At 33.1% G+C, this 16,774-nt stretch overlaps 1 protein-coding gene across 2 annotated transcripts in view; it reads right to left on the bottom strand.

The window, feature by feature from the left end:
* Positions 1-16,774, bottom strand: part of LOC143239192 (myogenic-determination protein-like) — a 49,431-nt gene that overhangs the window by 12,686 nt on the left and 19,971 nt on the right. For both annotated transcript variants that reach the window (XM_076480066.1, XM_076480065.1), the window contains exon 3: positions 690-765. In XM_076480066.1, coding sequence (XP_076336181.1) covers positions 690-765 — 76 coding nt within the window. The remainder of the gene's footprint in view (positions 1-689; positions 766-16,774) is intronic.

Here is a 16,774-nt window from a genome sequence, read left to right as displayed (position 1 = left end):
AGAAATTTCTCTATTGTTAGAAACAAGTAAACGCATGTTTGAGTATTGTGAGATTACAGTAAAAACATGTTTAGTATTGTCAGAGTCGAGTAAAGGTGAAAGGTTTGTTTAATTATTGTTAAAGTCAAGTAAAATAACTGATAATTGTAAGAACCAAATCAAGTAAAAGAATGTTTGGTTATTGTGAAAATCAAGTAAAAAATGTTTGGTTATTGTAAAAATCAAATAAAAAATGTTTGGTTATTGTAAGAATCAAGTAAAGGTAAGTTTGGTTATTGCAAAAATTAAGTAAAAGAATGTTTGGTTATTGTAAGAATCAAGTAAAAGTAAGTTTGATTATTGTAAGAATCAAGTAAAGAAATGTTTGGTTATTGTAAAAATCAAATGAAAGAATGTTTGGTTATTGTAAGAATCACGTCGAGTTATTCTTCTTGACTCTCAGGGTTAATTAAAGATAAATTAGAAATATATAAAATGATGAAGATTTTATTCAACATAAAGGTAAATTATGAATTATAAACACTTACATAGTGGACTAAAGAGAGAAAAAAAAATAACCTATTCATCTTATACGTTACGCAGAAAGCAAGGTATTCTCAAGTTGAAAACAACAAGATTGTATCAGAACTACCAGTGAACAAACAGATTCTCTGCATTGAGCAAAACTAAAATACGTTAGCCCTTTTTACCTGTAATCGGCAAAATCCCATGGGAATCTCCAAAATGATGAAGTCTCTCATTCAGGTAGGGAGGACTGTTTATGGTCTGAAAAAAGAAAAAAATACAAGAACAAGTGCAATTGAGGTATAGGTTGTTTTGTGAGTTAAGATCATTAAACATTATTTTGAAATATTTGGAATTTAATATTTGAAGAAACAATTTTGTTGTCTGTCTCTGAAATAGCCAGTATTAGGTTTATCATTAAATCACACAAGCAACTTTGAAATCATTTGAAATAATATTTTAAAAGTAATTTTAAAGTATTTTCTAACTATCTGTGTTTATTTTAACTCTAACAAGAATGTAAAAAGAAGAAAACAAACGAACAAAACATAGTAACCCTGATGTAATCAGATAAGGTATAATTGGTATTCTGAGCTGATTTTTCTTCGTTGCAATTTGGGTTATATTAAACTTTGGGCAGCAAGAATAATCTGACAACAATGTAGAACTGAATTATATTAAACTTTGGGCAGCAAGAATAATCTGACAACAATGTAGAACTGAATTATATTAAACTTTGTGCAGCAAGAATATCTTAACAACAATGTAGAGCTGGGTTATATTAAACTTTGTGCAGCAAGAATACTCTAACAACAATGTAGAGCTGGGTTATATTAAACTTTGTGCAGCAAGAATATTCTAAAAACAATGTAGAGCTGGGTAAAATAATCTTTGTTAAGCAAGAATATTTTAATAACAATGTAGAGCTGGGTTATATTAAACTTTGTGCAGAAGGAATATCCTAACAACAATGTAGAGCTTGGTTATATTAAACTTTGTGCAGCAAGAATACTCTAACAACAATGTAGAACTGGGCTTTATTAAGATTTCGCATAGAAAATATTATTCTAACAGCAATGGAAAGCTGATTTGTTATAAAAACCTTGTTGGCGTGTTTGCACTCTAAAGGCTATTCTTAGCTAGTTAACATTAAAATCTCACGTAGCCAACTTTAATAGCAGTGACATTAAAATTTCAATAAAGTGTAGGATGTCATCACGGTTCAGATATTTGTTTTGAATTCATTATGTCGTTCCATTGTGTCTTTGTAAAATCCACTGAGTTCGTACATTAATAAAAACAAATAGATAGAAGAAACGTTTAATACATTTTTGGAAATAAGTAGCCTTCTATTTATAATCATCAAAGACCCACATGCTCGAACACACATAGCCAGCCTCACTGGATGCATAGTTGACGTTTTTCAACGGTTTTTAGATACTTTAGTATCACGTTACAGAAATACTATCTGGCCTGAAAATTGTTTTCAGCTGATTCGGCGCTAAATATTCGTACATTGGTGTGCGTGGTGAATTCCAGGGTTCCTATGGCAACAGGTTGAGTTAAAATGTGGTTTTTGTAAAAATAAAAAGTATGTCGTCTGTTAGGAATAATTATGTTAGTTTAAAAATATATCTGCATTTTTTTTTCTTCTTCTTCTCCAATGTGTTTTACTTTTGCAATTCTAAACTTATCCTTTCAACTCTTGTTAAAGACACATGGAGTAGTGAGATGGTGTTGTTTTTGGACGAGATTTCTTACTTTGTTCGACTTGATGAAAGTATAAGGCAGTTACTAAACTCTTGCTTAGAAATCAACAACACTATGACGGTTAAGCCTACAAATACTTGGCTGGCTTTGCTTTAAGTATCACACTACTGAGAATAAACTGTATAAACATTCGTAATGCGACACTGAAAAGAAACGTTTGATGATTAGAAAACTCAGAAGAAAAAATAAATTAGTGATTTAATTGAAAATGTCAGCTGTAGTAAGAAATAAAACGCAGTCTATGGATACAAGTACTAATTATTAAAATATAAAAAAAAGCCACGAGGGTCGTCCATTAAGATTTATCATTTGAACTTTAGGTTACGACGAATAAATTTTCTGTTTGTTTGTTCTTTTTTTTTTTTGCCCATAGCTATAAAATCTCCTGTGTCAACCACGGGTATCGATACCTAAATTTTGGCATTATAGGCCCTCATTATTACTTACCGCTAGACAACTGGGAGACATGTAACAAAACAAGCAGGTCTAAACTGAATGTCGAGATTTGTTTGTATTTATGTGTTACTGAGACAGTTTGAGGAATATTTGTATACATTGTTATTACTGTTATTTACATTTATGTCGTTCGGTGAGACAAAGTCGTTTCTATATATTAGCTCAGGACTTCATTCCTTTAATGTATGTAAATTTGGATAGATTCGCATGAAGCAGTAGTTAGAGAGATCTGATTGCTGTTATCATTGAATATAATCTGTCTGGTTTATACTGGTAAAGCAAATTTATAAAAACAGATCACGGACATTTCTTCTTTCAAGGAAACTGGTTTGGTACTAATATGAGCTGAAACATGGATTCACCATTACCTAAACAATGTTACCTATTTTAAACACGAATGTTACATTATAACCCTTAAAATCACTGTGAGTTAAGCCTAACATGCAGCTTTGAAAGATTGTGAAACGTACGCTAATTGTTCGAGCCGTTATCGATAAAATATATTTCACACACACATATATATGTCTATAACGTCACAATCTTTTATACGTGTAATTTTTCGTATTGTTCTTGTGACTAGAAATAACTTTGTTAACAATAACACTTAGTGCTACCTAAATAATACAGAATCAGATTATACCCAGAGATGTTAATGTTTTGTCTGCTTTGTTTATTTTTCTATTTTGTGTTAGGTACCAGGTTACCTGGACCAAGCACGCCGTTTGTCCTACATCGTGTAAATGTGAGTACTATGATGAAGCGTCTTCGTGAGCAGCGCCAGCCTGAGGTGGCGACAGTGGATTCATTTCGACATCAAAGGTAACTTTTGTTTCTTGTCTTCAGGGTAGAATAAGTGAACACGTATTGAGAAAATATTTTACATAGAAGAGCGAACAACGTTTCGACCTTCTTCGGTCATCGTCAGGTTCACAAAGAAAGAGGTAACTGACCGGAAGCTGACCACATGTTTGGAAGGGGTTGTGTAACTGAGTGTCGGAATGTAGAGGGCGGTGTTAGATGTTTGAATATATAATTTTATTTTATTATATTAATATAGATATAAAGGCGTTCCTTTATATTGGTTTATTTTGGGTTTAAGTTGTTGTATAAGTAAGACTTTTTTAATTTTGCGTTTGTTTATGTTTGTTTCTTTATTTAGTACTTGTTCGCTCTTTTATGTAAAATATTTTCTCAACCCAAACGAGCCGTTTTTGCATATATATTTCTCTACAAGTGGGTTTTCTCGACATCACTGAACACGTATTGTTTCAGAAATAGTAAAATTCGTTTTTAAAATATCTACCAAAATCAGTTCACGAAATAAATCTATACATGCATACATAATAAGTTTTATTTTTTTAGTTTTAGCAATATAATAAGTAAATTTAAAATTACTTATAACTCAGTTATCAACCGGTACTGTTCCAGATATAAACAAATGATAGCGATATAGACATGAAATATAAACCGGTGATACGTATGAAGATATAAAATATAAACAGATTATACATATAAAGACATAAATATAAACAGGTGATACGTATGAAGGCATCAAATATAAACAGGTGGTACGTATAAAGATATCAAGTATAAGCCAGTGGTACGTGTAAAGCCATCAAATATAAAGAGGCGATACGTATATAGGTATCAAATATAAACAGTTGGTACGAATATAGAAATCAAATATAAAGATGTTATACGCTTATAAATATCAAACAGCTTTATGAAACTGTTCGATAGTGTTTGAGACTCATGAAGTGTAAATATTCTAACCCTAACCAAGTAATTGTTACTAATTGTTAAAATCAACATTTTTTTAGGTTTCGAAATATCGTGACATCTTGTACGTTGAACGTTCCAGTAACGAAAGAGAAAACTTCCAAAATAAATACATAAACTATTATTTAATTGGAGAAATATCAAATAATTTTTACACTAACGCACGACTATCATAATAGCCAGATAAGAATCTGACGATATAATGTAAGATTTTTCAAGGTTCTTTATAAGTCAATGTAATATTCTGTAATTGATTCTATATCTTTTCATTATGAGCAGAATTATTTTCTTCTATCGTTTTATTAACAATAATATTTAATACAATGCTACCATATAGATCAGAAATAAAAACTAGCATGCATTTATCAAGTGTATCCCGTACAATAAACAAACTAGAAACAAGTACTTATGAAGTGTATCCTGTACAAGCAAACTTGGAACAAGGACTTAATGTCGTAACTCAATACAGAAGAATACTAAAATACTACGACTTAATGTCGTAACTCAATACACAAGAATACTAAAACCAGTAATTACTTAAGTATATTATAAAACTGAAACCTGTAATTATTTAAATGTATCAAGAAACCGAAACCTGTGCTGATTAGAATGCATTTCACCAGGGTTGCCTGATTTCGCAACAAAAACTAGCCCTATGGGCTCTCAAAACAAGACTACATCAAGCTTGTCCTTAATCAATCAGCGTTAAGCAATGTAGTTCTGTGATAGAAGCGAGAAATAACAGCAAATATTAAACCAACTGCAACGGAAAATGTGCCCAAAATTTGCAGAAGATACGTGAACTCTGTAACTCTGTACTAAACCATCACTTGCACATGTTGTTAAAGATATTTTTGGTTTAGCTTGTCATATTCTGTTGTAGTTGAAATTTGATGTTTTATGCTATTTTCAAGGCAGTATAGTTTTGAACAAAATAACATAGCTTTCTGTGACGTAGATGAGAGAATCTTATCCCAGTGTAGGAAAATAAGTTTATCAACTCCATAAGAGGTAACTCATATAACACTTTATTTGGTTCACTGTTCATAACACATAGAAACGGTGAAGGAACACTTACGCTTGGAAGTGAAAAAACTAAAACATCTGAATTACATGAAATTCGTCTTAATAAAAAAAGAAAACAGAAGTTACATCAAACAACAACTGAATTACATGAAATTCGTCTTAATAAAAAAAGAAAACAGAAGTTACATTGAAGCTATCTTACTATCATGATTTACACCTTCAAAACAGTTCTGTGTTTCAGAATTGTACGTTTTTTGTTGTTAAGCTGAAAGCTGCACAATGATCTAGTTGTGTTATGCCAAACACAGGTATCGAAGTCCAGCTTGTAGCATTATTAGCCTTCAAACTTATCGTTGAACCACTGAGAAGCATATAAAAAATAATAAACAAACTTGAAGATTTGGGTTTCGCAAGGTTCGTTTACTAATGTTAGAATTACATAGTATCTTTATTCACCAAAATAGTTTTATCTCTACGATAAGTCTTCCCCCGAGTGGCATGTCTGCAAACTTATACACAAGAAACTGGGTTTCGATACCCGTGGTTGGCTTTGTACTTATCTACGAAGAACAAAAGCAATACGATAATTTTATTCTAAAAAATAACAGAAAAATTAAAAAACGAGCACTTTAACTTACTGTTAAGGGACTTATATAGAAATGAAAAAAACAAGATATTTTTTTATAGTTAATAATTCTTCGCAGAAGGCCTGTGAACTCAATTAGGCTGTATATCACTCCATCTAACGCTTGACAAGCCGTGCTTAAACCAGAAAATCGAACTTACCGTGCATGTTTATTTATCTAAGTGTTCACAAACGACTTTAGCGAAACTTCGGGACATGTAACCAGCCTCTTTTGACAGTAGTAGAAGCCATAATTTCTCCTTCATGTCCAATCGGCCTTCTACTTACAGATCTGCCTCTTCCATTTCGCATTCGCCACGTGACGAGTGTTTTTTCCTCTTTTACCACACCTGTTCAGGTTTGAACTGTAAGCTTAAAAATCTGCAATTTTCCCACACACACCGTGACTCACCGAACAAAATTCACCACGTGCTAGGGAACGTGATGAACTTAGGCGTTCTACGCTAAAACGAAACTAGTCATAGTCATATAGAGTAGTCAGTCGGTTCCTAGAACACTTATTTATAAGTTATTATCGTGTTCTGAGTTTGAAACTACGTAGAAAATTTAAATTCGTTTTCCGTGTAATATTTTGCAGTCCACGGTTTGTTCAAAGCCGTTTTATGAAGTAGTTAAACTATCTCTTTTACTATAAAAGTTTATAATACAATTAACTTATATATTACAAGACAGGATTTAACATGTTTCTTATTAAAGTTTCATCAAATATTTTTATTATTGTTAAACACAAAGCTACACAACGTTCTTTGGTTTGTTTGTTTTGAATTTCGCGCAAAGCTACACGAGGGCTATCTACGCTAGCCGTCCCTAATTTAGCAGTGTAAGACTAGAGGGAAGGCAGCTAGTCATCAACACCCACCGCAAACTCTTGGGCTACTCTTTTACCAACGAATAGTGGGATTGACCATCACATTATAACGCCCCCACAGCTGAAAGAGCGAGCATGTTTGGTGCTTTAAATGTATTGCATTTTATACATTAGATAATATATTCCTTTATTTCCCAAGCATATCGTTTTCTCAGGATATGTTTTAAAAATAAATTTTTAATCTATAAAACATATATATATATATATATATATCAAAATATGTCATATAAATAATGAATTTCATATTCAGTTTCAGAATAATAAACTGACGATGATGAATCGTGACATTCAAAGATTTATCACTTCGTTCAATCAGTCAAAAAAATAATAAAACTGGGTAATTCGTATATGTTCCGTTTATCATAATAGACTTTGGGCTGCTCGAATAAAAATGTTATTGGAGCAGTTTAAAAAAAACACAACAAAACAAAAGAGTATAACCATTCGAAGAACAACCGATTCGCAGGTCTTAGTTCAAATAATTTAACACTACAGATGTTAATTGTGTAACCAAAACTATATATTAATGTTTGTATCAGTTAGATTAAATATCAAACTTTTAATCAATATTAAAAAACAACCGAAAACTCGCATTAAGGTAATCAACTTGAAAACTTTGGTTAAAGAAAACCCAAAACAACTACAAAATATGTATACATAGGTGTGAAGAAAGGAAATTCGTTTCAAAACAAATATAATAAGTTAGAAAATGGATAGAGAACAAATAGGTTTTTTTTTTTCACGTTCCTGCACTCAATAAGATATGCTATTATTATTATTTACATTGTGTGCTCCTTTATCAGTTGTATTTATAGTAATACCAATCTGTGTGTGTGTTTTCTTGTAACAAAGCCACTTCAGACTATCTGCCGAGTCCACCGAGGAGAATCGAATCCCCGATTTCAGCGTTGTAAATCCGCAGACTTACCGCTGTACCAGAGGGGGACCAATCTGTCTGAAAACTGAAAAAAAATTTAGTCACAATATGATCTGATTTAATAATTCAACACGGGGTAAAGACAAGTTTTGTTGGTGGATTTTTCTAAAATTTTCAAACAAAGTCGTACAATCAATCAATCATAGGGATTAAGGTCTTTTGACGACCTGGGAGGGCCAGTTTCTTATTTGACCTTTTCTTTTCCCCTGAGTTGTTGTTAGATGCGCTGAACTTGATTTTAAGTAAGCTGGTTTTGATGTCTATCTGTTTTTATTGCAACTCATACAAAGGGCATAAACGTTCCCTGTTTTGAACTGATAGACTAGTAGGAGGGCAGTAGTCAATAACACCTACAGCCAACTCTCGGCTATTCTCATCTTACAGAATAGGGGGATTTGAACGTCATTTTCATGATACACTCACGGCCGCAAAGTGTGAAGTTATGGGACACGACAAGGATAGTCCGAATACGCTAACAGCTACTCCACTCCGGACCGATTCTGGAAAGATTGTAAATGATGTACTAACGAACAGAAATGGTACTATGTAACTACAACGAGTTCTAAACCTAGCCAACTCTGGAAATATTATAAATACTGTACCAGCGAAAAGAAATGGTACTATATAATTATAACGTTTTCTTATCAGTGGATTGCATGTTTGTATAGAACAAAAGTTTCTAGTTTGAAATATACAAACAAGGATGCAATTAATTATGTGACGTTAAGATGTTTGTGTCTTTCTTCGAATTTTTTCTTTTAAGATGTCGCATATATATATTATTAATTTAATTCATACTTGCTATTTTTAAAATTTCATATTTCATTTTTAATATATACACCTTATCAGTCACCTTTCTAAGGTCTGCGGATTCACACCGTTAGAAAACGGATTTCGATACCCCTGGTGGGCAGAACACAGGTAACCAACCAATTGTGTAGTTTTATATTTATTTCTAAAACAATAAATCAACCAATCATCACTTCCCAAAACATTTCACTTCAAAATTAGGAACGGCCTAGCAGGCGTAGCCCTTGCTATAGGCATATATATATGAAAATAAGTACTCTAGCTGTTGGTTTATCGGACGATTCTGGAGTATAAGAAATATCCTTATCATGGGAAAGAACACGTAATTCAAAGAAGAAAAATTACAATACCTAATTTCTGGTGATGTTACGTTCTTGTTTAATATATCCTGTGATTGATTCTGGAATTCATTTTGTTTGTTTACCTGTATTGTATACAGATTAAGACGAACAATAAGACGGTTTCACTACATCAATATAACTAACAATAAGAAGGATTCCCTACATCAATATGATTAACAATAAGACGGATTCCCGACATCATTATGACAAACAATATGATGGTTCACTACATCAATACGAATACCACTAAGACGGTTTCACTACATCAATATGACAAACATTACGGCGGTTTCACTTCATCAATATGACGAACAGTAAGACGGTTTCACTATATCAATATGACAAACAATAACACGGTTTCACTACCTCATAGAAAAATACAAAGTATTCTTCACGATCTGTGATAAAGATTCGCAGGCAATTTCCTGAACCATGCAGCATCATCTGCCAACATGGCGTCCTGTACTATGACCTTTCTTATGAACTGTTGCTCAGCAGCGCAGTTTTCTCTGTATGAGGTTTTTGTACGATATACTGAAGTCCACCCTCTTTGTATCCTTTCCATATCTGTTAACTGTACGTAGACTACGACCTCAAAAGCAATTCAAAGGCATAAAAGTCCATAAGAGGTGAAATGAATATCATAAATTCCCCTTTGTATTTGCATCAAGGAATAGGCACACTTGGATGTTTTGTCTTGAATGAACCATACGTTCTTGACATCCAGTTTATACAAAGATGCTGTTTCCTCGCAGTGTAGTGATGTCAACACATTAGTCGGATTATATGCAGACTTCACCTTCGTATTTTTCTTGATTCTTCAGATGTTTAAACTAACTTACTGTTATAGCTGTAACTACAACCCCCCATACATTCTTATGATTTTCCACTCAGTTAAGGAGGCACAAGCTTCGCCCAATGTGACGATATAATTCCGTTTGTCGCGTGCAGATGGTATCATTCACAAATCTATTCATGGTTATTTTCTCTTTCCAATATGAGCTTTAGAAATGGCTTGAGCCGCTCTTTTATACTTAATAAATCCGTGTGAATTATCTTATCTGAAGTATCAAATAGGATATTACTCTAATCCCAGTGACGTCATATTTTTGGGCTATTTCTCGTGACAAGCTGTTTAATTTTTAATAGGTAGCCAATATTAGAGTAGACTATTTTTGCTCTCATTTTAATCACGTTTTCTCCTGCTTTACCGATACAGCTTATCACTGCAAACATTTATAACAATAAAATTTCATGAATAGCATATTTTTATAACATCCGAATAACAAATGTTGGACGCGGAAAGTTCAATAAAATAAACCGTTCAGTAATATTCTACTTTAGGCACAGTCTTTACCCGAAGTCCACCACGTCTCGACGTAATGACATTGAGGGTTACAATTTTTACTAAGAGTCACAGGGATGGTTAGAGGATGAGGATTGGTTATATTTTTTTCCTCGTGTGTGAAAAAAAATTGAAATTGCGGATTCAGAGTTTGCATTGTTGTTAAAACTGTGGATCTACGGTGGTGTTTTTGTTTTGAATTTTAAAACTATGTTATACTATTATTAAACGTTTGGCAAATTTACTTTAAAATAATGAATGAGGCTAAGTAAATTTGCAAGTGCACTATAAGAGTGACTGTCATATACAGCTATTCGATTAGACATATGAATAACCTGCAGATGTGTGAAACAATAAATTATGTTATCTTTAAAATTAGGTGCATGTTATGCAAACCATTGACCTTAAATTGGAGAAAAACAAACAAAATAAAACAGTCATATCAAAATTAATATTAAACTAATCATTTTGAACTAACTGGAATAATATTAAACTAATCACTTTGAACTTTGAATAAAACAATCATATTATTGCAAACTTAATATTAAACTAATCACTTTGAACTTTGAATAGAACAATCATATTATTGCAAACTTAATATTAATCTAATCACTTCGAACTAACTGGAATAATGTTGAAACTGATTACTTTGGTACACTATAAATCATTATATGGTGATAGCAGTCCATTATATAACTTTTTTCACTACATGTTTACAAACTATTAATAAAAGTTTATGTCGTAGGCAGCTTATGGCAATTCCTTGTTATTATGTTCAAGTTATTTGTCGTCGAGTCCATTAACCCAAAGAATAAAGACTACAAGAAGTCAGTTAACAAAGGGGAACCCTCTATCGTTTACATGATGTAGCGATATTTACGACATTTAAATATATCGTCGGCACATTTCATACCTCAAGTTTCACGTTAAAAACGAGGTTTGCAGCTTAGAGAGAGCTGTTCCCTATACTACAAACCTTGTGGATGTCAAGTCTTTCTGAACGATACGTTTTCTACATGGGCAGTGGTAACATCCAGTTTGTTCTCTTCAAACCAGTTATCAAGTCTCTCGGACACATACGAAATATTTATTTATCTATCTCTCTTTATATATATATATACATAATAGAAAAAAAGCAACTATAAATAAATATATATATATATATACATATATATAAAGATATATAAATAAATATTTCGTGTGTGTCCTAGAGACTTGAAAGTCAACATTATATTTGAGAAGAGGAAATAAGCGTTAACAAAATCAAATTACAAGAGGAAATAAAGTATTATACATATTAATCGTTGTAGATGGGCAATCAACAATCACTTAACAGAATTACTAAACTATTTCTTATAGCAGAGGTTTACTAGTTTGTTATGAAGTTTGCGCAAAACAACTCGAGGAATATTTGCGTTAGCCGTCCATAATTTTGAAGTGACAGATTAGAGATAAGGCAGCTAGTCAAGGCCCGGCTTGGCCAGCTGGTTAAAACACTTGACTCGTAATTTGCAGATCGCAGGTTCGAATCCCTGTCACATCAAATATGCTCGCTCTTTCAGCCGTGGAGGCGTTATATGTGACGGTCAATCTTACTATTCGTTGATAAAAGAGTAAGTAGCTTAAGAGTTGGCGGTGGATAATGATGACTAGCTGCCTTTTTTCTAGTCTTACTCTGCAAAATTAGGGACGGCTAGCATAGTTAGTCCTCGTGTAGCTTTGCGCGAAATTCAAAAAACAACTAGTCAACACCATCTACCGCTAACTCTTGAATTACTCTTTAACAACCAATTGTAGAATAAACCTTAATTTTATAGCTCCTTCACTGCTGAAAGGAAGAGCATGTTCGAAGACGGTTTCGAACCTGCGACTTTCGTATTGCAAATCGAGTGCCCTAACCACCAAACTATGTCAGTCCTTCTATAACATTGAAATAGAAAAAAGGGAATACATGATACGACTAGGTCAATGAAACAATAAATAAACCTGTAAAATTCGCAACGTTTTGATGCTATAACGTTTCTATTGAATCTGATTTGAATGGAATAGTTAATGAGTTGTAAGCGTTTCGCTACTAAACATTCATTTCCTTGATACGTTGCGCTTGTTCAATAAAAATAATAACTACATGATGAAACTTTGTAGAATGGACGACAACTGTCTGTTGTGGAGACAAGTTTAGAGGACGACGTTTCGAAAGCATTCCGCCTTTCGTCTGACTTGAAGACTTTCGAAACGTCGTCCTCTACACTTGTGTCTCCACAACAGGCAGTTGTCGTCCATTCTACAAAGATTCATCATGAATACTCTGCGTAAACAACCTATCAAAGAACAGCTACGTAATTCTGATAATAGAATGTCTTTCAGAAGTATATATACCTAGATACATACATGTATATACGTTTACTAATTATCACGCTGGATTCGGTTACACAAACACAAAACCTCTCTAGTCAACTAACACGTGTGCTCTTTTACAGTCTGGCTACTTGAATTTGATACACCCAATTTCTCCGAAACCGCAGGCTGATACACAAGTTCGATATTTCGCACTTCGGATAAGAGTGTAGGTTACTGAGGCCCTTGACCCACTCCGGCGTGTGCCCGAGCCTCCCCAGACTTCAAGCCAGTGTTTCAGTGCCTCCTTTAGTCTTATCAGCTGTGATCTTTCTCACCACTCGCCTTACCGTCATCACCCCAACAACGTCGGCTGATGAACTGCACATGCTTTCAGACGGTTGTGGACACTTCTGACCATCGACTTGCCACGTGGTCACTTTGACCAGGCACGTGCATGGCTTCTGTCCTAGTGTCCTTGGCAATGTATAGTGACAGCGTCTGCCCCTTTCTTAAAGTGACGATAAGTAGAAGAGGGGGACAGTTGGGGGGGGGGTAAATTAAATTACACTGTATAAAACTATATTATCGCAAATCAAGTTTGTTCAGCGGTGTTATGTTTCGGCCATATAAGTATGCAAATAGAGAAACTATTTGATGTTTAAAGTAGAGCTTAATAAACAGACTATTTTGACCTACTCAACCATTAAAGTTTAGCTTAAACAGCTTTAGCAAACGAAAAATATATGCGTAATGTTAGGGCTGGAAGAGGTATATTAGAAACTAACAGATTTTCAAAATAAAGATATGTAAAAAGTGTCGTCAATTGACAACTTTTCAGTACATTTTTGTACTTAAAAATTATACCGTATATCTGGAACTGAAAATTAAATACAGACACCTAAAAGCAGAATACACTAAAATACAACGTTTTGCCACCGTTAATGTAGCAACATTTGGCTTGTTTATTTTTGAATTTCGCGTAAAGCTACACGAGGGTTATCTGCGCTAGCCGTCCCTAATTTTCAGTGTAACACTAGAGGGAAGGCAGCTAGTCATCACCACCCACTGCCAACTTTCGGGTTACTCTTTTACCGACGAAAAGTGGGATTGATCGTAACTTTATAATGCCCCCAAGGCTGAAAGGGCAACAACATTTGGATTTCATAAAATAACAGTTAAAGATATAACAGATATTAGGTCATAGTTAGGAGTGTATAGATGCAAATTAACTAACAGATAAGCACGTGGTCATTACTATATAAAATGTAATTAATCAACAGATAAATGCTTGATCAGAGTTGCGTAAAATCTGAAAAAACGCAATTTTTAATGTGGAGTATTTGTACAGAAGCTAAGCCTAAAAAACTGTAAATGCGCTATTTTCATCCAACATAAAATTATTAAAAACTATAACGTAACACTTTAAAGTGTCTTACTACATACATACGTACATATATAAGCTTAATTGTAAACGTTTCGAACGATTACTGGCTTTCAAAACAATTATGTTTTTAATAGCGTGCTGTTAATAGTTGTTTTTTATATTATTTTCTCATATCACTTGCACGACTTTCCATTATGTTTAGAAATTCACACACATATACAAAAATACACGAGCGTGAACTATTATGTGATATAGATTTATATCTTTAAGAATATAAATTCTCACATTGTCGATAATTATCTGGATTGAGGTCATATAGGACTTAAGCAGCTAATAACCGTATAATTCCCGTAATTTGGTTCAACAAATATGCGTTCCTCTCGTACAACAAATCTTAGCTTTGAAAGAAATACAGTACTTGAGAAGTTTTAAATCTATATGAAATCGAATTTTTTTTATAATTATCTAAAGTGCTCATAAAACACATTATCATTATTAACGTCTTCACGTGACTGATAAATTACGTTTATATTAAACACGTTAAGAGAAGATGATCTTCTTATGAATATAGTGTGAAGAATAACGGGTTATAGAAGTTAAAACTTTCTTTTAATGAAGATAAATTAGAAAGTTACTTGATTTAGAGAGAAACTACAACATGATAACACTAGGAAATAGGACAAAAATGGACTTTAAACCATCAGATACCTCCGCATCTGAGATTCTGAATCTGTTAATGGGATTACCAATATTGACATTTGACTGACATAGTCAAGAACATTACTTTCTACAGTCACATTCTAAATGATATGCTCCATAGAGGTTTAGTGACATTCAAAACCTTAAACTCGCTTTTACAAATCAATGTTTTACCACACTTGTGTCCCTGTAGAATATACTTTCATTTTTTTCTTATAAGTTATCTTGTTTTGTGTCCATAAAGTAAACAGTCCAGAAACTGAAATATTACAGACCTGGTTAGCCTTATTTAGAATGTACAAAGTACAGTGTATCGAAAAGCCACACCCACCAATTATGCAATTTCTAGATAATTATCTTTGTGACAGAAATACTGGAGATTATTAGAATGAACATTTTATTTCAACACTTTGTTATTAGATTGGCAGACACTAATTATTTCTGTTATATTCACAGCACTTATAACGTACTTTAATACACATATTTATATAGTTTTTCAAATACACAGTTTGTATATTTAATAACTTATCCTTTAGATTAGTGTATTTACGTATCGTCTAAGTCATGACGCTGCTCTTTGAGTGATAAGGAAGAGAGATTCTTTTTTAACGTTTGTAACCACTCATTATTAATAAAAATAACATCTTCCATTGTTTACAGGAAAAAAAAACATGATGGGGGCCCTTGTCTATTGGGAGTATTTTCTGTATGCTTTCAAATAATTCTTAAAAAAACACATGTTTCAAAAGTCGAAATGGCACCATATGACATTCAATGACTAAGTCCGAAACTTCTCCATACGAACGTCACCAAATTCCCATGACGTAGAGCAAGTCAGGGGAATCAGAAAGTCACATCTCACACGTGGTTCTCTTCATTATGATGTCTTTTGACATCCATGAACTAAATGCCCATTAAGTTAGCCTAAGATGAAACTTATCTACCGAAAACCAAATGCTGGATGGAACTTTCCACATCTCTCGTACTACAGATACTAATAAACAAATAAGTTTCATGATTTTCACTTCACCAACTGAAACTGTTCTAAACTTACATCATTTACAAAACATGATATACATACTTCAATTTCAACATCATTTACAAAACATGATATACATACTTCATTTTCAACATCATTTACAAAACATGATATACATACTTCAATTTCAAACACAAACGTTTTCATTTCGTGATATATTTACGTGTGTGTGTGTGTTTTAGGGAGTGAAGCCTGCAAGATACCTCATCACACGAACATCTTTTATTTTTATTTTTATCTTCTTCCGGTTGTATGTTTCAAATAAATTCCCGAGAAGTTAAATTTTAGTTCTCTGTGTCGTTAAAACTAAACATATTCTCATTTTACCTTACATATCCTTTTTTACAGTTCTCTTACACACATACGTACAATAACGAAAACACGTTTTAGATCAAACACTTTATTATACGAAGGATTTGTTGTCAATTTCATATTTCTGTTACTGTCCAACTGAATTAAACAGCAATTACAGTTCCTGATGACAGACATGAGCTTGTCAAGCTTTAATAGATTATATATACATGACTTGCGGACTAAATTGTCCTCTGGGGCGCGCGCCTTGTATGTTTGTGTCTCTGGTGTATATCAAGCTGTGGAAAAACATTGAAAAAGAACCCGTTCTCGACAGTGTTTTACGAAGCTTGCATTAAGTGTACTCGCTTTTATTTCAACATATCTTTAGACGTAGGAACGATTCCATTTCGTCATTTATTACTATGACGGTGTTTCGTAATAAGATATTTGCGACACGATAATTCCTTGCTCTCTACTCCGTATAATTAATTTCTTGGTACAGTCATCAATCCTAATCGAGTGGAGTTTCTCGTGTA

This window comes from Tachypleus tridentatus, chromosome 13, assembly GCF_004210375.1.
Source record: "Tachypleus tridentatus isolate NWPU-2018 chromosome 13, ASM421037v1, whole genome shotgun sequence".
NCBI lineage: Eukaryota > Metazoa > Arthropoda > Merostomata > Xiphosura > Limulidae > Tachypleus > Tachypleus tridentatus.
Note: the sequence above shows the minus strand (reverse complement) of the source record. Positions and strands in the feature narration are given on the sequence as shown.